General features: G+C 48.0%; 1 protein-coding gene across 5 annotated transcripts in view; it reads left to right on the top strand.

Annotated features, from left to right (window-relative positions):
* The window catches only part of RNFT2 (ring finger protein, transmembrane 2), a 67,666-nt gene that overhangs the window by 36,760 nt on the left and 3,080 nt on the right, over positions 1-27,826 (top strand). For 2 of the 5 annotated variants that reach the window (XM_019734101.2, XM_074321099.1), the window contains 5 exons: positions 8,560-8,658; positions 16,057-16,206; positions 17,479-17,544; positions 17,676-17,777; positions 23,808-26,778. In XM_019734101.2, coding sequence (XP_019589660.2) covers positions 8,560-8,658; positions 16,057-16,206; positions 17,479-17,544; positions 17,676-17,777; positions 23,808-23,942 — 552 coding nt within the window. In that variant the 3' untranslated portion in view covers positions 23,943-26,778. Of the gene's footprint in view, positions 1-8,559; positions 8,659-16,056; positions 16,207-17,478; positions 17,545-17,675; positions 17,778-23,807; positions 26,779-27,826 lie in introns of those variants that run through there. The other 3 variants (XM_074321100.1, XM_019734103.2, XM_019734102.2) reach the window with 3 other exon arrangements.

Genomic DNA, 27,826 nt, shown 5'->3' with positions numbered 1-27,826 from the left:
GGCTGGTCTCTCCCCCTAGGCTACATGCTTGGTTATGAGCAAAAACCAGGTCTCTCGTATGTTTCATTGTATCCCTAGCACAGTGCATAGCACATAGTAGGTTCTCAGAACACATAGTAGAACTAAGTAATTAGTTAAATGTGTTGCAAAGGCTTATGGTCTCTGAAGCAGGCCCTGTGCAGTCAGTTGGGAGGGTCTTACTAGACTTGGAGTCAGACGAGCAGGTTCCATCTCAGCTGTTCAACCTAATAGCCATGGGGCCTTGGGTGAGTCAGGAGACTTCTCTAAGCCTCAGTTTCGTCATCTGTAAAGTGGGGCTAGTAATCATACTGATGTGAAGTTTAAACAAGATCGTGCCTGTGAATGAAGCCTTTCAATCACTGCAGTTCAAGCAGTGGTAGCCACGATTTATTTATGTAGTGAAAAAACAAAAGCAGAGGAAAGGAGGCCCGGGAAGGTATGACATCACCCCTCACCCTCTGTCATTCCCTAGAAATCAAGACTGTAATGTTGTCATTGCAACATTGCAAAAGCCAATCACGGCACACATACCACACGCCAAGCACTGTCCTAGTCCCTTTACATCCACCCAACCCTTTTTTTTTTTTTTTGACCACCTACTCTGTGCCAGGTCGTGCTTTATGTCCCACGGATACAGCAGTGAATAAGACACAGTATCCACTTTCAAGGGACTTATGTAAACAGGATGCTGAAATAAATAAACAATATGTCAGGTGGAGAAAGATAAAATGAATGCCTTGGTGGGGGTTGCTCTTTTAAATAGTGTGGTCAGAGAAGTCCTCACTGAGAAGGTGGCATTTGTGCAAACACTTGAAAGCAGCAAGGAAGTGTGCCATGCAGATATCTGGGGAAGAGAGTTCCAGGCAAGGGAAACAGCATGTGCAAAGGCCCTGGTGGGGGAGCATGCTTGGGAAGTTCAAGAGCAAGTCAGTATGGCTGGAGCAGAATGGGGGGCAAGGCCAGCTTCGTGGGTGTGCACCCTGGGCAGAAGGGCCCCACGTTTGGCTTATGCTCTGCTGCTGCCGAGTTGGTATTCTTAACAATTTTTCCATAGTGACCGTGCATTTTCATTTTCCACTGGGCATCACAAATTATGTAGTCAGTCCTGGTGGTAGGAGGAACAGCCGGAGAGGTAGCAGGGGCCACAGCACCAGAGGCCACTCCCAGCCCCAGGCATTGGCCTTCTCTCATCCTGCCATAGAGCCAGCCCTTCAGGGGAAGACTTTAAACAAAGATCCTCTGACCAATAGATCCTGATACTGTCCTCCTGACAGTGGGAACTATTTCTTCCCTGTATTCATGTCCTATTACTACTATAACAAATGATGACAAACTTAGTGGCTTAAAACAACAAATGTGTCTAACAATTTGAGGTTAGAAGTCCCAAATCAGTCTCATGATGCTAAAGTCCACATGTCGGCAGGGCTGGGTTCCTTCTGGAGGCTACAGGGGAGAATCTGTTCCCTTGCCTTTTCCAGCTTCTAGGGGCTGCCTGCGTTCCTTGGCTTGTGGTCCCTTTGTCCATTTTCAAAGCACATCTCTCTTAAACTCTGCTTCCTTCACTCGGACCCTCCTACCTCTTTCTGACAAGGACCTTTGTGATTGTATCAGGCCCACTCAGATAATGCAGGGTAATCTTCCCATCTTGTAATCACACCTGCACATGCACAAAATTCCTTGTGCCATGTAACGTAACATATTCACAGGTTCCAGGGACTAGGACGTGAACAACTTTGGGAGGTCATTATTCAGCCTGCCACATCCCCCACTTTGCAGATGAGGAAACTGAGGCCCAGAGAAGTGATGTGACTTGGGCAAAATGGACAGACATGCAATCGGGACCCGTGTCTATCTAGTTCCAAGTCATGGGCTCTAGACTGCCAGGAAGGGAGGCACCTTCTGCCCATCTCTGCCTCCCTTGCACCTAAGCCCTAGTGCTTTAGGAGGCAGGCAGGCTTGGGCAGTTGCGGCCCAGAGCGTTTGTGCATAAGATTGTAGCTGACACGGGTACTAAGCACATCCATCCACCTGGGACTGGGACAGAGGGAAGAGGCCACCTTTCTGCAGGCAGCTCACAGGGTCCCAGGCCACTTCAGGCTTTATCATCAACACCTTATAATTAGGCCTCTCCTGGGTCCTGGGGAGCAGAGCCCTGTTTGCAAGGAAGCTCTCATGTGCAAGTTGCTGGGACACGTGGCCTGAGCCCTTTGTATTCATCAGCTGAGGCTCTTAAGTCAAGGGAACCACAGCCAATGAAATTGGGCACCCAACTGGCTGCTGTTGAGAGGCAGATTTCTCCTCACTGCCTAGTGACTCCTGTGGGGCCTCGGCTGGGCCCCAAAGGCTCTTTGCCAGGTGGCCCCTGGGGCCACAGCACCAGAGGCCGATCCCAGCCATTGGCATGCTTTCTGGTCTCCTCTTCATCCTAGGCATGGAAGCCAGAAGAGCAGAGACGGGATCTTTATCGGAAATTGGGGGTGAGAGGGAGAAGGTGGCAGGTTTTCTCACTGGCTCTGGTCTTTAATACTGAGTATCCGTTTATCAGGAGGCAGGACGTGGTGGTGGGTATGATCGTGCTGACATCAGACAGACCTGCATTCAAATCCCACCTCGGCCACTTATTAGCTCTGATCTTCGGCAAAATGACGAACTCATATATATATATATATATATATATATATATATATATATATATATATATATATGAGAGAGAGAGAGAGAGAGAGAGAGAGAGAACACATGTAAGGTATTAAAAAGTAATAAATACTCATATACCCAGCTTAAAACGTAGAAAATTAATGGTGCCTTAGAAGTTCCCAGTGCACGCCTCCTGGGTTCCATCCATCTCCTTCCCTCTCTCTGCCCATAAGAAACCACGGAATTTTTGCGGTTACCATTCCTTCATTTTCCTTGAGTCTGCTTTTTTGTCGTTTTTATGTCTCTTTCCTTGCTGAGTATTACTAAAGACCAGAGTGGGCATAAGCATTGTATTTCCTTCCTTCCACACCTAATTTTCTACCAAGTTCCTCCTCCTGCCCTCTCCTCTCTGTTACCAAGCAAGGATACTGCCGGTTGGGAAACCTGAACGTCAAGTTTATCAGAACTGTAGTAAACGGAGAATTATTATAATAGGCTCTGAGTGAGCACCAGAGGGATGTTACTCTGAGTGAGGTACATGTACCAAGAGGCTTCGACTTCCTAGCAAGTACGGAATAAGTCCAAGTGTTGTGCTCAGACAAACCTGGGTTTCACTAGCAGCCCTGCTCACCAGCCTGAGACACCAGTTCTTTGCATTGACTCCAGAATTATGTATTGAGTGTCGACTGTATGCCAGGCACTGCGTGGGTATAAGGATGCAGTGAGTGGTGAAGGAAACCAGGTCCCTGCTTTCATTTAGTTGGGGAGATCACCATTAAACAAATACAAACATGAAACTTCAAATTGCGATAAGTGCTAGGCAGAAAATAAATCAATTCATGAAGGATTCATTTAGGGAAATAGGAAGGGCTTTCTCTGTGGAAATGCTGTTTGAGCTGACATTTGGACTTCCTTGCCATCTGACTCTGGTTAAAATAAATTCAGGTTTCTCATCCACAAAATGAAGCTGGAAATTACCCCCTCACATCTTTGCCCTTGGTAATATGCCCTGACTCAGTGCCTGGCTCGTCACAGCCACTCAGTAAACGTTATTTCCCTTCCTCCCTATCGGCCCTGGCAGTGTATTTTGCTGGAGATCTGCTGAGGAGCGGTGTTAATGAGCAGTTAGTAAGTGATGGAGAACCTGCTGCTGGCAAGTGAGTTGGAAGCTCTCTAAGAGGGTCTCGCTGGCCTCTCTTTGACTGCATTTGATGGCTGACCCTGGGGGAGGGAGAGAGGAGACAGGGTATATTGTTCACTGTCAACAAGAAGCCTGTATCTTTTTCTGGAGAAGGTAAGAGTAATGGAAAGGCTGTGCTGTAGAATCATATCCCAGCTCTGCAAGTCATTTCACCTCTCTGAACCTTCCGTTCTCATCTGCAAACTAGTCCTTATAATACTTCTTCCGTGGGTTTGTCATACGGAACAGTGACTTTTAATATAAAGTGCCCAGGACATCGTGGGCGCTCAGCAAGCGTGGGCCATTATCACTGTTCCCATCAGAGCAGGGAGGAACTGGGAGAAAGGTGCAGAGAGGTGTTGGGTACAGCCCAGGGGGACGAAGAGGAGAGTCAAAGTGCTAACTCACAACATCTAGTTCCAGTCCTTGCCCCACTCTTTCCTGTCTGGGTAACCTGGTGCGGGTCCCTTATCCCCGAGCCTCAGTTTCCCAGCCTGTAAGACAGCTAAACATAGAATTTCCTTCACTGCGCGCTTGTGAAATCACGCACGCAAGTCACCTCGCACCGTTCCTGACCTCAAGTCCAAGGGAGCTGGTGCGGTCACTCCCTGCTGGACACATGGCCGTAAGGGGGAAAGGTTCAAATAAGAGGGCGAATGAAGACGGGTCAAAAGCATGGTAAAGGCGGCTTTGCCTATCACAAACAGCGACCTCCTTTGTCCGCAGAGGCCGAAGAGGCTTGGGGTTTGGGGCTTGGGCTTGGAACCCGCGAGGGGGTCTCCCGGAGGCCCCGACCCGGAGCTGGAGGGGAGCTGGAGGCGTGCAGACCCGAGCGGCCGGGGGCGCGGGGCTGTGACCTCATCGGCCGGCGCCGTCCCGCGGGGCCATGAGATCATGAGATGCCGGCGCTCGGCGAGGAGTCGATTTGTTGGGAGCGCGGGGACAGCCGGCCGCCCGCCACGGTGATCTCATCCGGCCCCGGGGAGGAGGAGGTAGGCAGGCCGCCCGGAGGGAGATTAATGGCTGCCGCCAGCCGGTGACGTCACCGGCAGCGCCCGTTGCCAGGTAACACGCAGCCACTGGCCTCTGGCCCCGCCCCCACGAGCCTCGCCCCCCGCCCCCCCACCTGCCCCACTCTCAGCCTCTTTCCTGGCTCGCTCTTCTTTTTTTGTTTTTCATTTTGAGATATAAATTACATACTGTACAGTGCTCTAATTATAAGTATACTAAGCTCGATGAGTTTTTACATATGTATGTCCATATGTTTCTAGATATCAGCGTTCTCCAATAGAAATATAATGCAAGCCACATAGGCAATTGAAAATGTTCTAGTAGCCATGTTAAGTAATTAGGAACAGGTGACATTAATCTAATAATATATTTTATTTATCCCAGTATGTCCAAAGTATTAATCATTTCAACATGAAATCAATATGAAAAAAATGTAGTGAGATATTTTACCTTCTTGTTTTTCTAAGACAAATTCCCTGTGTTTTTTATACTTTCAGTACATCCCAGTTCGGATTTAGCCATATTTCAAGTGTTCAATAGCCCCATGACGAGTGGCTATTGTATTGGGCAGCGCAGATGTAGAACACTTCTAGTACCTGGAAGTCTCTTTCATTCCTCTTTCTGGCCAGTACTCCTGCCAAGCGTACCCATTATTCTGACTTTTCCCATCCCGCGTTAGTTTTCTCCCACCACACACACCTTGTATCTTTTCTTCTCTTTCCTCACATCTCACTTTATCTCCTAGAGTCTCCCTTTCTCTGTTCCTCATGATGGCTCAAAGCAGGAGATTGGAAGTCAGACTGGATTTAAATCCTGGCTCTACCCCGTCTACAAACTTGGACCACCTGCCTGGCCTCTTTGAGCCTCTCTTTCCTGGCCTGTTATCTGGAGTTCCTAATATGGTCCATAACCTAGGGTGTCAGAGTTTGGGGGCAGCACGCAGGTACTGTATTTCACAGAGAAACTTTCATCACCAAACTGAGCCATCCCTAGTTCTCTTTTTCTGCTAGTTTCTGTTCTCGTCCATCTTACAACTCTTTCACTAGCTTAGTCTCCCATACTCTATTCCTCCCTCCCATGACTCTGTTGAGCTCTCCCATCTGAGAAATGGGAATAGATCACAACTGCCTCACCAGGGGAACATCTGATGTAGAATTTCTGGCCCATAGTGAGTGCTTAATAATAGATGTCTTTCTTCTCCTTTTCCTCTTCTCCCTGTCCCCCTTTGCATGGTCTCTCACTCTTGGGTGCCCTGTTTCTTCTGTTCTCTAACTCTGTCCTTTCTTTCCTCTCTTCTGCCCACCTTCCCTTTTTCCTCTCCTGTGTCTATCTCTTTCCCTCCTTCCCTGCATCCTTTTAGCCTTCCTTCTACTCCCAGTTCTCTCTACACGTCTTCCTCCTACCTCCACCACTCCTGGGCACACTGTTCTGAATTTGGTTATTAAGCTATTCCTTACCCCCAGCATCTGCAAAATGGAAAAGACCAAGATTGGGCCCGCCTGCCCCTCAGCCGCCTGCCCCTCAGCTGATGGTCGCCATTCCAGCTGTTTTGTTCTTAAGAGCTCTGTCAGCTGTGGTCCCCCGCGCAGCCTGTAATCATAACAGCCCCGCAGGCTGCCTTCCCAGAAAAACAAGTCTTTGTTTTCAGCCCCTTGCTCCTGACCAGCCCGCCCATTTCAGAGCAGGAAGTGTGGCCCCGTCCCCTGTGGGTGTGGGAGCTAACGAGCAGTCCTGGGCTAGAAAAGCAAATGAGGGAAAACCACCTGGGAGGTGGAGGGGCCCTTTGCACTTCCGAGGGGCCCCTGTGGCCCTGGAGGCTGGACGCAGTTCCTGCTTATCTATTCCCCCACCTCCATCCCCACCACCACCACCTCCCACATTAAAGCAGGGCTTTGCAATGATGTCTCTGTTTGACCCGGTGCTTTGGTTCAGGGAAACTTTCCGGCCTCCTTCTCGTGACAGCCCCTTTCTTTGGGGGAAACGCCTCGCCCTCTCCCTGGAGTTCTGGTGAGGCTGTCTGTCACGGCGTCCCGCCCACATCTGGCCATGTGACCAGGCCCAACCAATGATAGAACCCCATGGCCGAGCTTGGTTCCAACGGTGAAGAAGGCTTGACCCCAGTAGGACTATCCGACGTTTGCCATTCAGTTTGGTAAAACGGCCAAGGGAGAAACACGGTCTCTCTTTATGTTGGAGTTCAAGCCGTACGAGTAGTCTTGAGGCTACCAGTGGTCATCTTTCCTACCAGTTAAAGGTCGATGCAGCACTTTCTAGCTGTGTTACCAGGAGCAGGTTACCTGTCCTCTCTGCCTCAGTTTCCTCATTTGCAAAATGGGAGGATTAATAACACCAACCTCAAAGTGTTGTGCAGAGTGGTGCCTAGCACCTAGTAAGAGCTAAGTCCTCCTCCTCCTCCCCCTCCTCTCTCTTCCTTCTCCTCATGATTGCCGCCTGGAGAGACTGCCTGCCCTTGTCAGGAGAAAAGAAAGCTTAAACAGGAAGAGGAGGAGAGGTGGAAAGATAGAACTGTAGAAACATAGGGAGATCTTTGCATTGTTTGAGCTCCTAGATCTAGCTGTACTGGAAGCCAGAGCCACCCCTTGCTCCCCAGTTTTGTGACCCAGTGCATCTCATTCTTTGTGTAACCTACTTCAAGTTAGCTTTCTGTCACTTACAACCTAAAGAGACACTGTACTACAGACTCTTATACCAATAATTCTTGTAACAGTGTTTAGAGGCCCCGAATGTCACAGCTGGTTAACACTCCCATCACCAGAACAGCACACCGAGGCCCAGAGAGGGAGAGCCACTTGCCCGAGCCCACACAGCTAGGAAGGATGCACACCTAGCTATCTGACTTCAAACTCCTCACTTTTAACACTGTTTCACATTACGAATGCTTAATATAAAAATCAATTCTTTTCCATCCTGCCTGCTTAGTCCACTGCCATCCTACTTATTCAGGCCTAATTCATTTCCTCTGTAAGATGTTTTATACTTGCTAGACTGCTAGCAGGGGCAGCAGTGCTTTCCATGTGCCAGGCACTGAATGCAACACTTTACGTGCTTTAGCTCATTTATCTTCCCAGGAACCTTACGAGGTAGGGACTTGTATTAGCCCCATTTTACCAATGTGGAAACTGAGGCATAGAGGGATAAATTAACTTGCCCCAGTAAGAGACAGAGTCAGAATTCAAACCCAGGTCATCTGGCTCCAAAGTCCATGCTCTTCACTACTTGCTCAGACTCCAGGGACTTACCATCTTGGAAGAGGCAGAGCTGGGACCCACACCCAGTGCCACAATTCTTCCTGCTTCCTTCTGCACGGCATGTCCTTCCCATGATGCTCTGGTCCCCCACCCAGCAGTCACTGAACACACCCCCTTCCTCTCTCTTAACCTCATCATTTTATACACACTTGTTTATATGCACATCCTTGGTTCCTAGCACCTTTGGTATCAGGCTTCTCTGCGAGCCACACCTGTAGAATACCTCGCTGTTTGAGTCACAAGGTTGTTGAACTCCTCGTTCATTCATTCATTCAACAAACACTTGTTGATCACCTACTGGGTGCCAAACCCTTTGTATTAGTTAGAATAAGCTCGTAACAGCAAATAACCAAAAATAATAGTAGCTTAAATTTTTAAAGTTTATTTCTTTCCATATAAAGCCCAAAAGCACCTTCTGGTTTACTGCTTCTCCAGTCTTAGGGTGTGGGACTCTTCCTTATGGGCCAAGATGGTGGCCAGAGCACCAGCTATCACATCCAAGTCCCAGACAGCGGGCTGGAGATAGAAGGGAAGAATAAGGTAGAAGATTCTCTGAAGTTGCCACATGACGCTTATACTCTATCTTGGTGACTAAAATGGCATTTAGATGCAAGGGAAGCTGGGAGATATAATCTGTGTTCAAGACAGCTGTGCATCTAGCTAAAAAATGGAGGACTCTAGTACTAAGAAGAAGGGGGAGAAAGGATACGGGGTGACAGACAGCAGAGAGGGACATACCCTGACTCAGCATAGAGGAAAGATGGTGAACAGGATATGGTACTTTGTACTCAGTTCACAGCCTAGTCAAAGAAACAGTTTGCCACCATCATCATCATCCTCAAAGGTATTGAGCACTTACTCTGTGCCAGGTGCCTCTCGGGAGTTCTAAAACATTTTAGACTCAGGACCTCTTTCCACTTTTAAAAGATATTGAAGAAGACCCCTCAAAGAGCTTCGGTTTACATGGGTTATAGCTATCTATGACAGAATTAAAACAGAACTTTGTAGGATACTTACTAATTGATTTAGAACCCATTACAGGTTAACATAAATAACATTTTAATGAGACATAGCTATATTTTAGTTACCGAGAAGAGGGGATTTCTTTTAATGTTTTTATAGATTTCTTTAATGTTTGACTTAGTAGAAGATACTTGCATTCCCATATTTGTTGCCACATGCCGTGTAATGTAGTCTCAGGAAAAACTCCACGGTACACTGGTTCATAAAAATGTCAAATAATGTCTTAGAAATATTATGGAGTTAGTTTTGATTTTACAGACCCCCTGAAAGGGGTTTGGGACCCTTAGGTCCCAGATCACACTTTGAGAAACACTGATTTAGTTGGATGCCCCCAGTAATCCTGAATCATGGGCACTGTCAAGGTCCCAAGTTTTCCCCCAAAGCAGAATAGATTTGGGGGAGCTGATTCATGAAAGCTCAGTGACGGAGTGGCAAGCTGCGATGGGGGACGGAAAAGACCAGCTGTGCAGAGGTGAGCGGGAACATAGCACACGCATGGAGCTTCCAAGGTGCCATGTGGCTCCAGTGTAGATGGGGCCAGGTCAAGAGGGCATGGTAAGCCATTTAGCTTTTCTCCTGAGGGTGGTGGGGAGCCATGGAGGGTCATTAACAGGAATCCATAATGATCAGACTTGTGTTCTGCAAAGAACATTCTGGGCGGAGGCACAGGTATTGCTGCGCTCGTGGCAGTGTTGCTGGCTTTTTGGCACAAGGTTTTGGAATGCTAACCCACCAAGACAGGCTTAAGAAGCACTGGTAAACATCTCCAGCCATCTACACATCAGACCCCATGGGACAGTCAGCACCCAGGGTGACTGACTTATCTCTCTTAGTCCAAAATGAGCTGCTTTTTGCTGGCCACAAGTATTAGGTTGGTGCAAAAGTCATTGGGGTTTTTGCAGTTATTTTTAACCTTTTAAACCATAATTACTTTTGCACCAACCTAATAGTAATAATAATAATAATAGCCAATATGTAATATTGTGGTATGTCACACCCTGTGTTAAGCTCTTTACATGTGCTACTTATTTTTCTGACAAATAGAGCCAGCCTGCCTATATTCAAATTCTGTCTCTACCACCTGCGAGTTGTGTGACCTTGAGCAAGTGGCCTAACTTCTTTGTGCCTCAGTTTACTCTTCAAAATGGACACAATAGTAGCTCCTATCTCATAGGTTGTTGTGGGGATTAAATTAATTAATACAAAGTACTTAGAACAGCACCTGGCAAATAATAAGCCTTCGACGTATATATTTGCTGTTATTAACATCACAACCCTTCAAGGGACATATTATTATTATCTCTGGTTTATAGACAAGAACACTGAGGCCCCTAATTCATTCAGCAGACGTGTATTGAGGACCCTCTTTGGTGCCAAGCACTGATCTAGTTCTGTAGACAGAAATAGTAGTGCCAAAAAGACACAGAGTCCCTGCATTTCAGGAGCGTATATTCTCATGCAAAGAAATATGTTTGGCAGTGAATGCAATAAAGAAAAGAAACGCAGAATATGGGCTGGAGGGGGGAATGTCAAGGAGAAGTGGGGAGTCCAGGGGTGCTATTTTATGTACATTGTTCAGTGTTCTTTCCTGACAAGGTGACATTTGTGCTGAGAGCCAAGGGAAGTGAAGGAGCCAGCTGACAGGTATCAGGAGGAAAGGTGCTCCAGGGCGAGGGGAAAGCAAATGCAAAGGCCCTGGGGTTGGAATGTGCTTGAGTTTTTTTGAGAAACAGGCCCCATCAGACATGTGGGCTGGGGGCAGAGCTCTAGAATTGGAGGACATGGCAAGGGTTTCAGATGTCACGCCTAGTGAGACAGAAGACACTGGCAAGTTTGAGCCCAACCTAATGATTTGAGTTGCCTTGTATTTTGGAAAGCTCATTTTGGCTGCCGTGTGAAGAATAAACCAGAGGGGGACCAGGACAGAAGAAGGGGTCAGTGAAGGAGCTGTTGCCAACAGGGTTTGTAGACAGCCTCGATGCTGGTGATGAGAGAAGGGAGAATCAGGGATGACCACACGGGTTCCGGCACAGGGAGAGGAGGTACCTTGCCAAAAGTAAGCAGCTAGAAGGTGACAGCTGGGACTTGAACCCAGTCAAAAGATAAGAACAGAAGACCTCCATTCAAATCACAGGTGGCCTACTGGCCAGCTGCATTTGTCTGCTCAGGCTGCTATAACAAAATGCCACAGGCTGGGTGGCTTAAACGAGAGACATTTATTTCTCACAGTTCTGGGGGCTGGGAAGCCCAAGATCAAGGTGTCGGCCATTCTTGTATCTAGTGAGGACTCTCTTCCCTGCTTGCAGAATGGCTTTTTTTCTTGCTGTGTCCTCACATGGCAGAGAGGGAGGGGGAGGGGGAAGGAGAGGGGAGAGGGGAGAGGGGAGAGGGAAAGGAATCATGTTGCTTCTTACAAGGGCACTAATCCCATTCATGAGGGCTCCACCCTCCAAACCTAATTTCCTACCAAAGACCCTTCTGCAGATACCATCACATCGAACATTAAGGTTTCAATATATAAATTTTATAGGGACATAGTTTAATCCCTAGCACTCGCTAAGTAGCCTTAGATGAGTACTTCAGATTTTTTTCTTTCTTTCTTTTAAAGTAACAACCATTTTATTATTTCCCATGACTCCGGGGGTCAGAATTTCTGTCTGGGCACACTGGGGACAGCGGGTCTCCACATAATGTCTGCTGAGGCTGGACCATCCAAGATGGCTTCTTCACTCACGGGTCTGATGCCTCAGCATGACTTGCCCAGGGTCCTGTATCTGGGCTGCGTTGGCTTGCTTCTTTCTCATGTAGTCTCAGAGCCTGTCCCTCTCCACGTGGCCTCTTCACGTGATCTCTCCATGTTGCTTTTTCTTCTTACAACATGGCAGTTGGAGGAAGAACCGCAAGCCACAGGAAGTCAGTGAAAGCTGCCAGGTCTCCTAAGGCCTGGGCTTGGGAGTCCCAGATAGCACTTTTGCCTCACTCTAGTATTCCTTAGTTCTTTTGGACCTGAGGCTTCTCACTTCTAGTAGCAGGGAATTTCTTTTATTTTTTTCAAGGAGGGCACAGATCACAGTGGCTCATGTGGGGTTCAAACCGGCAACCTTGGTGCGACAAGCACCACACTCTAACTAACTGAGCTAACCGGCCACCCCAGTTTCTCACTTCTAAAAAATGACAGTCACCGTGCCCACATCCCTGGATTATTGTGAGGTTCATTACTAGCTCTTAATCACATACGGGGCCCTTCCTGGGGACCCATATTTTAGGTTCATTCACTCATTTAAACCTCACAGTCACACTGGTGTGTTACAGCCAGATTGCACGGGCTTGTGAGAGCGATAGTTAAATTTTCAGAAAATTTGCAAGCACTTGTTAAGCCCTTGGTAGTTTGAAATTGGCCTTGTGGGAGTATTTACACCATAGAAATTGGCAAACACACAAATCAGGCCTTTTCATCGTTGTTGTTTTCTAGAGAGCTGATTTGCTAGCATACTAATGTGTGCATATATGTATATATTTTTTCAACCCCATTTGCAGATGAGGAAACTGAGGCTCAGAGAGGTTAAGTTTTTGTCCAGATCAACCAAGTTGGTAGGTGGCAGATCTGACCTTGGAGCCCCAAATCCTATGTCCTTACCCACTATACTGTCCTGTGTCTGTAGATGAGAAAATGTGTATGAAAGAAATTCATGAACAGGCAAAGCTATGTAAATATTCATTATTATTCTTGATGCAGAAAAATATTTTGATCTCTATTCATTCTTTATACATTTACGCTGCTAACAACTATCTTATTGTGTCTCCTCTCCCTTCCTCTTCACCCCCATAATACTTCAAATCATCTTTCCCATGGCGGCGCATTCTCAAAAATCATATTCCTTCTGTGTTCATTTCTTGTGCTTCTCAGCATCCCACTCTTCTTCATTTCCCACCCCTTTCCAGAGTCAGCCCTCTGTTATTTCCTTGTTTCCCATTTCACTTTTGTCCAACCCCCCCCATTCTAGCAGTAAGGAAGTCGGAATAGAATCTGCCTCCCCGCCCCCTTGATCAGAATCTCAGTAGAGAACTCTCAGTACCCCAGTCTTGTAGCAGTTGCTACTGTTCTCCCTTCACGGGTGGCAGGGAGGCCAGAAGGCTCATAATCTGATCGCTTTCCTTGTTCCCTGACACCCCAGAGAAACCACACGTTCCATTTGGTGGTCGTCAGAAATAACATGCTTAAGAAACCTGGAATTATAAAACTGCTTAATTAGAGAGAGATGGCTTCACTGGTATATGCCCAGTTTTCCCCGGTGGTTTTATCTCCTCCAAGTGGCCCGCCCCCTGGCAGCTAATTGCTACCTTTAGCATGGTGCCATGCAGGCACTCACTCCCTTTATTTTATTTTCTGTGACACTGGTGCTTACTTATAAAGAGATATTTTCTCTTTGATGTTCCAACTCTTTTTCTTCATCAGCAAACTCTAGGAAGTTGACGTGAGTAATGAGGGTAGAATCTTTAGCTTCAGAGTTCCTCAGTTATTAAATGAACCCCTACTATGTGCTACATGCTGGGGATACAACCAAGAGCTAAATTATCTTTACGCTTATGGGGATCCCGATCCAGTGGGACAGACAGGTACCAAAATAGTGTTTTAAATATTGTGAGAAGTGCTCTGGAGGGTTGATTTAGAGGGTGTAACAGGAACACCTAATTTAATTAGGAGTTGGGGAAGGCTTCTCATAGGAGTTAACAGCTGAGCTCGAAAAGATGAACAGGTGTTAGTTCGGCAGAGGAGGGGACCAGTATTCCATCTGCAGGGGAAGAGCTTGGTCAATATAATGAAACAACTGAAAGAAGGGCTGAGAAACTGGTACCTGAGGCTGCTGTGAAATTCTGGGATGTGTTGGAGTTCCCATCATTAGTAACGGAAGGAAACGAGGGAGGGAGGGGGAAAAGGGGCCATCAATGAGTAGGAGGGAAAGCGAAGGAAAGGAAGGAAAGACGGATGGATGGATGTGGAGGAGGAAAGGAAGAAAGGAAAAAAGAGTTCTTTGGAGGTACACTTCAGAGGTTCAAAGAGTGACAAAAGCAAGTTAAGGTTGGAAGTTGAGAGAGACTGGCTGTTGGTCCAGAATAAGATGGAACATGCAGTAGTTGGGAGCAGTTGAGAGCAGTGAGGGAAGCATGGGGCAGCTGAGGTTGGGTGGTTCAGAAAAACAGAGCTCACAGCCTGGGTATTCAGCAGAGCTTGGGGCCTGCTGTCAGAATGTGGACAGAGTTGGGCAACCGTAGCCATCCACTGAGCTGCTGCACCCATCATGCCGTTGGCATGTGAAACAAACATGGTGGCCATCCCCCACACCTGTGCTCCCCACTGACTGCCCCCTTCCCACAGGCATATATATATACACCCGTGTACCCACCATCCCAATCACAAGATAAAATATTTCTATCACTCCCCCAAATTTTAATGCTCTCTTGCAGTGGCTCCTCCCCCCACATCCCAGGAACTACTGATCTGATTTCTGTCACTACATGTTAGTGTTATCTATCCTAGGACTTCATATAAATCAGAATTATACGATATATACTCTTATATTACTGTCTCCTTTGATGTAATATCTGTGAGTTTCATCCATGTGGTGTAGATCAGCTATTTGTTCATTTTTATTGCCGAGTACCGTGTTTCCCCGAAGATAAGACCTAGCTGGACCATCAGCTCTAATGCGTCTTTTGGAGCAAAAATTAATATAAGACCCAGTATTATATTATTATATTATACTTGGTCTTATGTTATATTAAAATAAGACTTTTTTGCTCCAAACGACGCACTAGAGCTGATGGTCCGGCTAGGTCTTACTTTCAGGGAAACATGGTCGTACCCTATTGTATAAATATACCACAATTTGTTTATCCACTCTTCCATTGGTGAACATGTGGGCTGTTTCCAGTTTAGGGATATTATGAATAAAGCTGCTTTGACCATTAGCATACAAGTGGACACACGTTTTCATTTATCTTGGGTACACACCTAGGAGTGGAATTGCTGGGTCGTAAGTAGGTGTATGTTTAACTTGATTCAACATGACAGGCTGGGGCCGTTTTCATCTTCATTTTATAACACAGGCCACAGAAAGCTTGAGAGACTTGTCCAAGGGCAAAGGGAGGTAGGGAAATAGAATTTGTTGAGCACAGTTCTGTGCCAAGTACAATACTGCGTGCTTTTCCTGTTTATCTCCTCGAACCCTCAGAGTAACCCCATAAGGTAGGAACTGTGACTTCCATTCTGTAGATGCAGAAACAGAGGCTCACGAACCTGTAGCAAGAGAGGATTCAAACCTGGCCCCGTCTAAGTCCCCAAGTCCTAAGTCCCCAAGTCCATGTTCTTTCACCAGGTATAATCCTGCCTTCTTGGTGACAGTCGATGAGGGAGCTGGGAACGAAAATGCATATCTTTCCCCTGTCCACCTCTCAGCCTGCCCTTACCTGCATCCTGGGGTCCGTCCTGCCCACGTCCCTGTGGGCGGTGGCTGTGATGCCTGGTCAGCCGCCTGGGGATGAGGGTGATCTGTGTGCCGTGCAGGGACTATGCCCTCACATTTGGCTTTGAGCCTCCAAGCCACAGCAGGCACCAGGGAGTGACCCACCCTCCAGCTCTCTGCCAAAGGTGTCCGGTTTCTCCCTCCCTGAAACACTATCCTCGGAGCTCTGATCTTCTGGGCTGGTGGGCAGCGGGTGAGGGCAACGGGCAGGGGCCACGTCTCCCCGGCCATATCTCAGGCCCATTAGGAGCAGGCCTGAGTGCTTTCCCAAGCTGATTAATGGCCTGCCTATGACCTGGAATGTCATTACTGCCCGGGCGGTGGGGCCCCCGGGCTGGGTCCTTTGGGTCTTTACTGCTAATAATAATTGATGCTTTCTGTGCGGTTGCAGGGAAAGTTCTATCTGGTCATCGAGGAGTTGAGCCAGCTGTTCCGATCGCTTGTCCCCATCCAGCTGTGGTACAAATACATCATGGGGGACGACACCTCCAACAGCTACTTTCTGGGGGGAGTCCTCATGATCCTCTACAGCCTCTGCAAGGTGAGGTGCAGGAGGGCTGGCCTGTGGAGGGTCCCATTCACTAGCTGGGCCTGGGGGACAAGTGGGGAACTTGGAATAGCACCCTAACCTCTCTTGTTTTCAATCGAGGTAAAATTCATGCAACACAAAACTCAGTGGCATTTAGCAGATTCGCAGCGCAGTGCCACTCTGTCTAGTTCCAAGACGTGTTTATCACCCCAAAAGGAAACCCTGTATCCCTTAAGCAGTTACTCCCCACTCCTCCAACCTCCCACCCCCAGCCCCTGGCAACAGCTATTCTTTCTGTCTCTATGGATTTGCCTATTCTGGACATTTCACATAAATGGAATCATAATAACGCGTGACCTTGTGTGTCTGGCTTCTTTCCCTTAGCATCATGTTTCCAAGGTTCCTCCACGTTGTAGCATGTATTGGTACTTTACTCCTTTTTATGGTGAAATCCGCCCTGATTTCTAGCCCATACATCTAACCATATGATATCCTTTCACATAGTCTTTTTCACAACAACCCTTCAAGATACCTACCATTATCACTCCCATTTTATTGGCAAGGAAACTGAGGCTCAGAGAGAAGTAACTTGCCCAGTGTCACTCAGCTAGGGATAACAGCAAGAACATCCAACCCAGGCAGCCTGCCTCCAAAGCCTGCAGCTCTTCACCCACGTGCAACATGGCCACTGAGCTTGTTTTCTTTTCCTCTTAAATTGCACACCCTCAACTCTTCACATCAGTATGGGTGCTTCTCTTTTCATCATTAGTACAAATCAGTTTTTCCCCCCTAACAATAAGTACATCCTCCTCTTTCTTTTTCTTTCTCTGTTTCTGGGGGAATCCTGGGGGAATGCATGTGTTCTTTCTCCCTCCAAGCTGGACTAGCCAGGCAATCCATGCGGTGTCAGCCACTGGGGCTTATCTTGCCTGCTGATCCTGATCGATTGGCAGTGGCTGACTGGAGTGTGGGGTGGAGGATTATCAGGCCCTGGCTGGGCTCAGAAGAAGAGTGCTGCGATCGATTAGCAATGCCTGCCTTGGGCAGGGGGAAGTGCATGTATTTGCTCTCCTGGCCCAGGTAGCATGGGACGCTGTTCACATAAGGCAGGAAGACCAAAGACAAGCAAAACTGATGGGAATGAGGAGTTTCAAATGGCAGGGAGTGCCCTAAACATGCTCAGAGGCAAAGACGAGGGTGTCCATGGGAGTTGTTCTGGAGTGGTGAGAGACATCCTGTACAATCCTTGGATATTTTTCAACTATCACCCTGCTCTCCTTTCAGTCCTTTGACATCTGTGGCCGTGTGGGTGGAGTTAGGAAAGCCTTGAAGCTTCTCTGCACCTCTCAGGTGAGTCTGCTTCATGTGGTCCTGGCCAAAGTCCCAGGAAGCAGGCGCCAGAAACAGATCTCATCATTCCTCTGAGATCACTCCAGCGAGGATCCACAGCTGTGTTTGTCTCTCTCCTTTTCCGCAAACAGAATTATGGCGTCCGGGCCACTGGGCAACAATGCACAGAAGCCGGCGATATCTGTGCCATCTGCCAGGCTGAGTTCCGGGAGCCTCTGATCCTTATGTGCCAGGTGAGCAGGGCTGGGCGGGGCCATCAGAGACTGAAGATGGGGGGTCAGCAGGCCCCACCCCATGCAAAAGTCTCAAGTTCCTTGATCAGACTTCAGGGCTGTGGGATGGGTCTTTAAGAACAGTGTGGTCAGGAATGGAGTCAGCCAGACCCAGGTTCAAATCTCCGCTCTGCCTGTTACTAGCTGGGTGGCCTTGGGCAGGTTACTTCACCTCTCTGAGCCTCAGTTTCACTGATAAAATGTCAACAATGAAAAGTCCTATATGGCATAGTGTCAGAATATCCTGATATAAATCTGGACCCTGGGAGGGTTGCTACATCTCCCTACATCTCCCTGATCCTTGGTTTCTCTCATTTATAAAATGGGTATCACAGTAATGCCTACTTCATAGAGCTATCATTATGCTTAAATGAGACCATCTATGGAAAGAACTAAATTTAAATTACTCAGCCATAAGAGTTGTCATTATAATTATTAGTATTGTTATAATTATTGTTGCCATTTGTTCTCATTATTAGTTGTGGGTCACCAACCTATCACAGTAAGTACTGCTCAGTCCTTTCTAGCTCCCTAATGTATCCCTCCTCCTTCTCCTCCTCCTCCTGACATCAGGGGCTGAGATGTCAATTCAGCAAATGTGTATGAGTCAAGCATCCTATCAGACACCAGGGAGGGGAGGCAGAGGGCACACAGACCCTGTCCCCTCCTGGAAGCCCACGATCTCCTTGGGGAGACAGACACATACATAAATAACCATGAAACAAGGCAGGCGGTGATAAGTGCTGTGTAAGAGAGATTCATGCAGCCTCCCAGGGGACCAGGATAGAGCGCAATGAGCTCCTGGTTGGAAAGGCTTTTTGGAGGCGGCCTAGCCTGCAGACTAGGAGGGATGGGCAAGCATATGGCTCACCCACCAGCACCACCTTCTAAGGGTGAGAAGACAGGAGGTGGGGGTCTTTTTTATCTTTTTGGCATCAGCAAAATCTTTTCTGTTTTTGCTGTTTGGGGATTTTAGGAGGTTTGTTTTTCATTGTATTTATTTATTTTAAAATCGAGAATATATTTGTATGAGTCAAAATTCAGACTAAGGAATTCATGAGTGAGGAGTCATGATGACTAAAAGCAATGTGGGATCTGGTCTGGATCCTGACACAGAGAAAGGGCATGACTAGGAAAACTAGTCTGATGAAATCCAAAGAAAGTCTGGAGTTTAATCAATAGGAATGTATCAGTGTGCCCAAAGTACCACGGTAATGCAAGATGATACCATTAGGGGTAACAAAAACTGGATGAGGGGTACATGAGGATTTTCGTTACCAACTGCAACTTTTGTAAAATCTAAAATTATTCCAAAATGAAAATTTATTTTAAAAAGTGTTTTAAAGCTATAAAAAGGAAAGTGGTGGCAGGCCTCCTACCCCCATCCCCAGCTCTCTAGACCCCTAACTACCCACAGAGGCCGCCATTGTTACCAGTTTCCTTTATGTCTTTCCAGAGATGCCTTTGTAGAATTTAAACACACACACGAACGTCTTTTGCAAGACGTAAGTTGCAGCATACATCTACCTAAGCTGCGTTCTGCGTCTTCCCTTTTTGACTTGGAACTCTGACTTAAGAAATTACTCTTTATTTGCGTATCATCCCATTTTATGGACAGACCATACTTGTTGAATCATTCTCCTCTCAGTGGGCATTTAGTGGCTCATCATCTTTTGTTATTACAGACATGGCTGTCATGAGAGGTCAGAAAGGGGGAGCTCTATAGCACCTACCTGGGCCCATCGTGTTGATTAAATGAGTTAATTCAAGCGAAGCATTTAGAACTATGCCTGGCACGTGGTCAGCGTTCAATAAATACTAGCTCTTGTTGGCACGCCTTCCATTTCACCCATGTGCGGGCTCTTGGTAGGATAGATTCCTAATGATAGAATTACTGGGTCAGAGGGTATACAGTTTTGACAGATATTGCTAAATTGCCCTCCATAAAGAGTGTATCCATTTACACTCCCAGTGCGAGTGCCACGCGACCCCTTGCTCCCCTCCCTCGCCAACATGCTGCCTCATCGAGCCTTTTTTGAGCTTTGCCAATCTGACAGGTGACACGCGCTATCTCAGTGCAGCTTTAATTTGCATTTCCCTAATTATGAGCTCAGTTGAGCATCTTTTCAGATGCTTCAGAGCCATCTGTATTTCCTTCTCAGTAGCAGTGCTTGTTTGAACATGATGTCAAGGTGGAAGTCTTCCTTCTTCCCTTCTGGCGATCTCTCCGAGCTTCAGTTTGTTTGTCTCTCTCCCAGTCTTCTCCTGGTGCCACGCCAACCTCCCAGAGCTGGATGAGAACTCGTGGGAGGGGGGGACACCATTGTCCGAGATCTAGGAGCAACAGCCACAGCCAGTGGTGATTAAAACGCCCACACCTGGCCAGGCAGAGCACACGTCTCAGTCCTGCTCTGCTGCTCTGGGCCTGGAATGGCCGCAGTGACGTCCACAGGGGAAAGGGCGTAGTTAATTCCAAAGTGCATTGAACAAATGAGTGAATGAGTCACATGTTTCCTCCGGACTAGTTGGTGCTCCCCGCTGTATTGTCTCATAGATCCCTTCATGGCTTTTATCCCAGTTGCCACCTAGATAGTTCATTAGGCACCTGGTTGTGTAAGGTCTGCCTCCTCTTTGCCAGATTATTAGCAACTTGAGAGTGGTGACCAGGTCTGTCTTGTTTAGCAGCAGAGTCACAGTGCTGAGTCAGTAAAAATTAAATGAATGGATGGGGGAGGGTGGATGGATGGATGGATGGATGAAATGTGATGGATGGATGGAATGTGATGGATGGATGGAATGTGATGGATGGATGAAATGTGATGGATGGATGGAATGGGATGGATGGAATGGGATGGATGGAATGGGATGGATGGATGGATGGATGGATGGATGGATGGATGGGATGGAGATGGACAGTGGCGAGGTAGAAGCAAGAGAGGGTGAGTGCAAAAGTGGGTAGATAGAGGTATAAGTGTGTGGGGACTGGGTAGATGGGCAATGGATGGACAGATGGGTGGGTGAATAAGTGAGAGATGGGTGGGTGAAACGGTAGGTAGATGGATGGATGGATCAGTGGATAGATGAACAGAAGAACAGATAGATGAAGAGCCCACTAGGCTAAAGGAACATGCTGTCTCTCCTTCACAGGGTCATCAAGTTACGATCAGTGTGTCACTCACACCCAGCCCCCACCCCCGTGTCCCCAGAGCCAGGGCCTGAGGAGCCGATTGTCCATTCAAGCTAGTCAGACAGACACTGCATGGGGCCAGGGGGTAGAGCACTCTGCTCAGACAGAACGCACTTGCCCCGTTACTCACTCCACAGTATTTGTGGCATGCCTCCTGCCAGGCCATAGGGGGTCAGAGAGTAGGCATTCTGAACACAAAGTCAGAAACTTGGCTTACTTAAAGGCTTCCCTGCCAAAGAGAAGAGCCAGAGTACGATTAGAAAACAAACTGCCCTCCAGTTCTTGGCTACTCTGAGTTTGTTGTTTTTGAGTGTTGATGATGTAAAGGAAAGGGGGCGAGAGAATGGGGACTCCGATTGATTTTGTGCTTCCAGGCGCCTCTCACTTGATGCTCTGTGATAGCCCTTATCTGTTTTCGTCCTTACAGACATCTTGATGAGGAAGTAGTAACTGTATTGTACAGAGGAGAAAATAGTGACTACTATAACTCAGAAAGCCTGCTCTGATTCCTTGAGCAAAACACAGGGAGTCTGGATGGAACGCTGGTGAGAGTGGGGTGACCCATCCAACCCCAGGGACACCTGACCCCACTTCATGCTCCAGGAGACACAGCCAGGGAACGGTTCACAGCTGAGCACCGCCTGCATCCCCCGCTGACCATAAACCCACCCCATCCTGTACTTCCCAGCCCAGAAGGCCCCTTCCTTCCCTTCCCTCTGTAGGGGCTCAGCCCTTTCTCCCGATGCTGGAGGCAGTCCAGGATCATGCATTCCTCTGAGTGCACTTACGTTCTCTGAATCTCTAACTGTCGCACCACATTCTGTCCTGTCTAATTCTCTGACGAGGAGACTGTGCACTCCTGGAGGGCAGGGACCAGATCTTATTCATCCCAGTATCTCCAGACGCTCTCATCTGCTCTGGTATTCATTTGTCAGCTACAGTTACAGAGTCCCTCCTCTGTGCAGGTTCATGCCTGGGCAGGGGGAATACAACAGCAACAGTCCCCGCCCTCAGTTGCTGGGCCTGCCGACCCCTGGGTCCTGCCCTTCAGACCATGGTGAGGATCCTGGCATGGCCTTCAAGCTCCACGAGGCCTGCTCACCTCCTCTCTCCCCCTCCCCTACGCCCACCTCACTATAGCCACAATAGCTGTCCTTGAGTGCTCGGATGCTTTCCCATCCCGAAGCTTTGCACACGTCTTCCCTTCAGCCTGGAATACTCTATCCCCACCCCCTCTCTTCACCCAGTTAACTCCTATATACCCTTCAATCCTACACACGTGTCCCCACCTCCAGGAAGCCTTCCTGGATGACCCCCCCCAAAAAAAAAATAAAACAGGTCCTCCTGTTACATACCCATATAGCACCATGAAGCTCCTTTAGAGCACGATCCACAATTAGGCACCTAACGTAAACCATGCTTCCAGTTTGGCTTAGAGAGACAGAAAATAGACAGAATATGATAACTATTACTGTGTAATAGCCAACACTTATAGAACACTTACTATTTGCCAGGCATTGTTCTAATTGCCTTCTTTCCTTATTTATTCTTTATTTTCAAAAAATATATTGCCTAGATTTTTATATCAACATTGTCCCCAAAGTTTTTATTTTGAAAAATTTCAAACCTACAGAAGAGTTGAAGGATAGTAAAATGAACACCCTTTTGCCCTTCGTGTAGATTCACTAACCATTAACGCTTTACCACATTTGCCTTTCTTGTAAATTTTTCCCCCTAACCCTGTTGCATATAAGCTGCTGACATTTTGATTGTTCATCCCTAAATATTTCAGCATACATCTCCCAAGAACCAGGGCGTTCTGTCCTATAACCACAATTCTATTCACACCCAGGAAATTTTAAATTGATATAAAATGCCAATATTCAAATTTCTCCAGTTGTCTTCAAACTGTCCTTAATAGCTAGGGTTTTGCCTCCCATCCGGGATCCAATCAAGAATTGTGTACTTCATTTGATTGTCAAGTCTGACTGCTTTTAACATTAGTTAATCTTCCTGTGAGGAGAGTACTATTATCCCTGTTTTACAGATGAGGAAACTGAGGCACAGGGAGGTTAAATCACTTGTCCAAGTTATAGCCAAAAAGTGGTGGAACCTGTGAATGTTTCCAGTCTCCCTGCATTTCTCTTGACCCCTGTGGTCTGTTCTCAACCCAGTTGCCAAAGGGATCTTTTACAAATGCAAATCATATCAAGTCACTCTTTTGCTCAGAGCCCTGCCATGGCCCCCTACTTCTCTCAGAATAAAAGCCACAGTCCACACCGTGGCCCACAAGGCCCTATACAATCTGCAACCCGCCGCCCTCACCAACTCTGACCTCATCTCCCCCTCCCACTCACCACTCCAGGCTCAGCCACACTCTCCTTACTGTTCCTCCAGCGCACCAGGCACACTCCTGCCTCAGGGCCTTTGCACATACTGTTCCCTCTGCCTGAAGCACTGTTTTCCCAGATATCATCAGGACTCACGCCTCACCCTCCTTCAGGTTTTACCCAAATGTCAATATCTCATTGAAGTCCTCCCAAGCCAGCCTGTTTCACATGGCAGCCCTCCCAAGCATGCCCCATCCCCTCTTCCCTGCTTTCCATCTTAGCACTTACAACTGACACACTCCACATTTTAGAGATTCACTTTGTCAGTTGTCTCCCCAACTCCAGTGCAAGCTCCATGAAGGCAGGAATTGTCTGTTTTGTTCGCTGCTGCTCCCCCAGCCCCTACGACCAAGGTGGACAGGTAGTGGACACTCGGTAAAGCAGCCCTGGTGGCACTCATTGCTGTTCCCACAGCACGTGTTCTGTGAGGAGTGCCTCTGCCTCTGGCTGGATCGTGAGCGCACCTGCCCACTCTGCCGCTCCGTTGCCGTGGACACCCTGCGCTGCTGGAAGGATGGGGCTACTTCGGCACACTTCCAGGTGTATTAGGGCTAAAGCTCCGGCACACCCAGGGAGATGGCGGAGGGCCAGTGTCGTTGGGTCCAGCTCTGGGGACTTCCTGGAAAACAGGCCGCAAGACGGACTGTCCTGCCTCTTGCTCTCTCCACCTCCTCCCCTAAAGCCAGGCCACTGTCCTTCCCACCTTCACCTTCCCCTCTTGTTCTGTGGTCTAGTGTGCGCATCCCTCCCCTACAAGGCGGAAACCTCCTACTTCAGATTCAGTCTCCTCCCAGGTAGGTCTCCCACCCCCTCCAAGTCAAGGAACCGGAAATAGTCAGGGCCCCACCTGTTGCAGCGTATTTTAACTGGAGGCGACCAAATATGTGATGCTGCAAACTGGGGCGGGGCCTAGAGATCACTGCCTCCCCCCAGCTGGCCCAGGTCTACAGATTAGGATCGCTGTGAAGTGCTTTTCAAACACAAATGCCGGGCCCCACCTTCTACCTACAATAACGTAGTGTATCAGACACTTAGAGTGAGCCAGGCACAGCACCTAGCGTCCTGCCTGAATGACGTCCTGTGATCCTCACCACAGCTCGGGGGTAGACATATTGTTTCCTCCATTGTACAGCTGAGGAAACTGAGGCACCGAGCTCGATGTGGTAGCTATGCCAGGGTCACCCAGCTGGCAATGGTGGACCGAGTTTCCAGCCCAGGCCTGTCTGGCTTCAGAGCCCACGCTCTTAACCACCATGCTGACCCGCTGCTCAGACACTGAAGGCACAGGGCCTGGCAGACATGGTTTTGTAAAAGCACAAGAGGTGATTTTGATGTCCACGGTGGCCCACGTACCCTGAGAATGCTCATGGGGAATGCTACCTCCTGAAATTGAACTGTGGCTGGGCCCACAGAAAGACTTGGTCCAAAAATGGCTATTTTCCCAGGCTCTGGGCTGGGATGCTTAGTGCTGTGTGGGTACCAAAACAGACCAGCTTTGGCCCAAAGGCAGATCCCACTGGGTCTCCACACCTATCTGTGTTTCTCTCCTCCTCTTGTTCATGTCCTCTCCCTCTCCTAAATCTCAGGCTTGTCAACAGCGCTTTTGGACATCACTTCTCCTGTGGTAGCCTTCAGAGCAAAAGGGACAATCCACATTACGGATTTGTCCACAAGCCCAGGTGTTGGCAGAGAGCCCAAAGCCATGAGTATTTCTGTAATCTCTGTAGCAGCTACTAATCTCTACGACAGAACAGCTTCCCTCCCTGCTTTGAATCTGGGAGGAGATGGCACAGGTGATCACATAGAAGCCACTGGAATCTTGCCGGCCCTGCCCCTCTCCCAACTCTCTTCTCTCATTGTCAACCTCAGCACAACAGGCTGGCACCCACAACATTACGGACAAAGCAATCTGGGTGGCTAGTGAGCGGATTAGTAAGAAAGCCCCAGAAGAAACAGTGGGAGCCTCCACCACCTTGCTCTTAGTCAGTATTAATATGCCCACCCCATCCCCAGTAGATTCAGGACATTTGCCCCTGTGTGCTATCAAGCCAGGACCTTTTTTTTCCCCTGACATCCTTGGCTCTCTTCTGGTACCCAGCAAGACATCCGTTCCAGGGCAGCGTGGCATCTTTCAAGCTCTGTTACTATGGCAATGGCCATGATGTTACAATCCCACTTGCCTGGATAATCAAGTCGGAAGGGGAAGTGGAGGGAAATAGGGCCTGGTGGATGTGGCTGCTTTGTGCCCCCCTTACACACACACACACACACACACACACACACACACAAAACGCACATGCACGCACACAAAACACACATGCACACACACACGCCTTGAGGAAGAACCAAAGGCAAGCAACAAGAGCTTCAGCAGCTGGTTTTTATCAGCAAGATCTCCCTGCCTGCAGATGCCGTCAAAGAGGCATGAGAAATTGGAGCTGGAGAAGACTTATTAAAGTGGCAGCGTGTGAAGGAGCAGATAGAGCATTCTTTTGGGAATCAGGCCTGGAATTCTGGATTCTAAACTCTGCACGACTTTGGGAAATCACTTCACCTCCCTGTGGCCATCGCCAGGGTGACAGAAAGCTAGTGTATTATCTACTGGAACCAGGGAAATTAACAGTGTCAGTTACTGGTGAATACACCAATGGTGTTTGTCAGTTACACTCATGCCATGCCAAAAAAACACACACAACAACAATCTGACATTCTGCAAATAACAAGCCATGCCTCTGACACTATAGTGTCCCATGTAGGGGACACTCTGGGGCAGGTGGGATGATTTAATTTAGGATTTTATTTATTTATCCCCTACCCTCTGGGGAAGAGTCCTGTTTGGAGGTTTTCTTTCAGGTCGATAGTAGGATTTAACTTCTGCTCTAGGGAGGAACAGTGGCCAGTGCAGGGTTTTCCAAACATCACCCCGTGTATATTCCCAACATGAGTGTCCAAGAGTCGCTATTGGAAAGGAAGAACAATGCCACTCTCCCTTACCTGTCTTGGCTCGGAATCTCATTTGTTATAAGCAGAATCCATCGAGTATCAGACCCGAGTTCCCTGCTCTTCATATTTTATGATTCACTGACTCAAGTTCCACGAAGTCCTTGGAAATGGCCTCCTTCGTGTAAAAGGTCTTGAGCATCATAAGTGCGAGGGAATAAAAAGGCCAGCCTTGCGCCTGGATGTGACAGGTTCATCCCCTTCCTAAGTGGAGAGTGGGAGAGGCATTGGAAGGACTCCAGGCTGCTGAGACTCTGGTTGGAAAGAGGAAACGTAAAGTGAGTCCTGGAATCGCTCAGTACTTTTTGCTCTGGGCCAAACAGCCGCCTTTGGTGTTTTTAATGTCCCCCTAAGTTCCATTCTGCCAATAAATATCACCTGTCGACGTTTTGTGGTCTTGCGTCTCCCGTCGCCCCTTGAGGCCAGGTTGTTTAGGAGACAATGCAAAGGAGCATTTCATGCCCTAGGTGGATAGCTGATGTTGGCTTTTGCCCAAAGCAGATCCCGCCGAGTGGCACGTGATTTTTAAGGAAGTGCTCCCAGGAGAAACCAGCAAGGGAATGAGTGGAACAGGAGAAGGAAGGGGGACGGGCTAAACAACAGGGCGCCTTTCTGAGAAATTGCAGCTCATCTGGGTCCCACGGGGGGCTCCGGAGCATCCGTTACACCTCAGAGTTTGTCCCACCCTGAGGTTTTTCTTCTCCACACTGTCTGTCCTTGGCTATGGGTTGATTGGTAGAGGGGAGCTCTCAGGCTCTCTGTTGATGAGGCCCCAGGCCTCTGACGGTGTCATGCCACAGAGCACACAGGGTGCTGCATGAAACACAGAACTGGTAAAAGGGATCTGAAGGGATCTGGGTGTGGCACCTACAGTGCCCACTACAGTGGTTCACTATAGGTTTTGTGGACCCAAATGTATAGGCTGATTTAAGAAGGGTTTTCCAGGCCTCAGAGATTATGATGGATATTTTAAATGTAAATTACAGTTGACCCTTGAACAACACAGAGGTGAAGGGGTGCCAACCCCCTGTGCAGTCGAAAATCCATATATAACTTGACTCCCCCCAAAACTTTACTACTACTACTAAATAGCCCACTATTGACCGGAAGCCTTACAGATAACATAAATAGTTGATTAACACATTTTGTATGTTATATGTATTATATACTATGTTCTTACATTAAGGTAAGCCAGAGGAAAGAAAATGTTGAGAAAAACCAAAAGGGAGAGAAAATACAGTTACCGTACTTACTGAAAATACATGCGTAGAAATGGACCCGTGCAGTTCAAACCTGTGTTGTTCAAAGGCCAACTGTAACAGCTCTCGGTGACATGTCCTGCCTCTCAGGGCAGTATTATGAAGCCATCACAAAAACATCATCAGGCACAACTTTCAAGTTGCAGTTACTTGAAAACCAACTCAATTATGGCT

Source organism: Rhinolophus sinicus, linkage group LG16, assembly GCF_036562045.2.
Source record: "Rhinolophus sinicus isolate RSC01 linkage group LG16, ASM3656204v1, whole genome shotgun sequence".
Classification (NCBI taxonomy): domain Eukaryota; kingdom Metazoa; phylum Chordata; class Mammalia; order Chiroptera; family Rhinolophidae; genus Rhinolophus; species Rhinolophus sinicus.
Note: the sequence above shows the minus strand (reverse complement) of the source record. Positions and strands in the feature narration are given on the sequence as shown.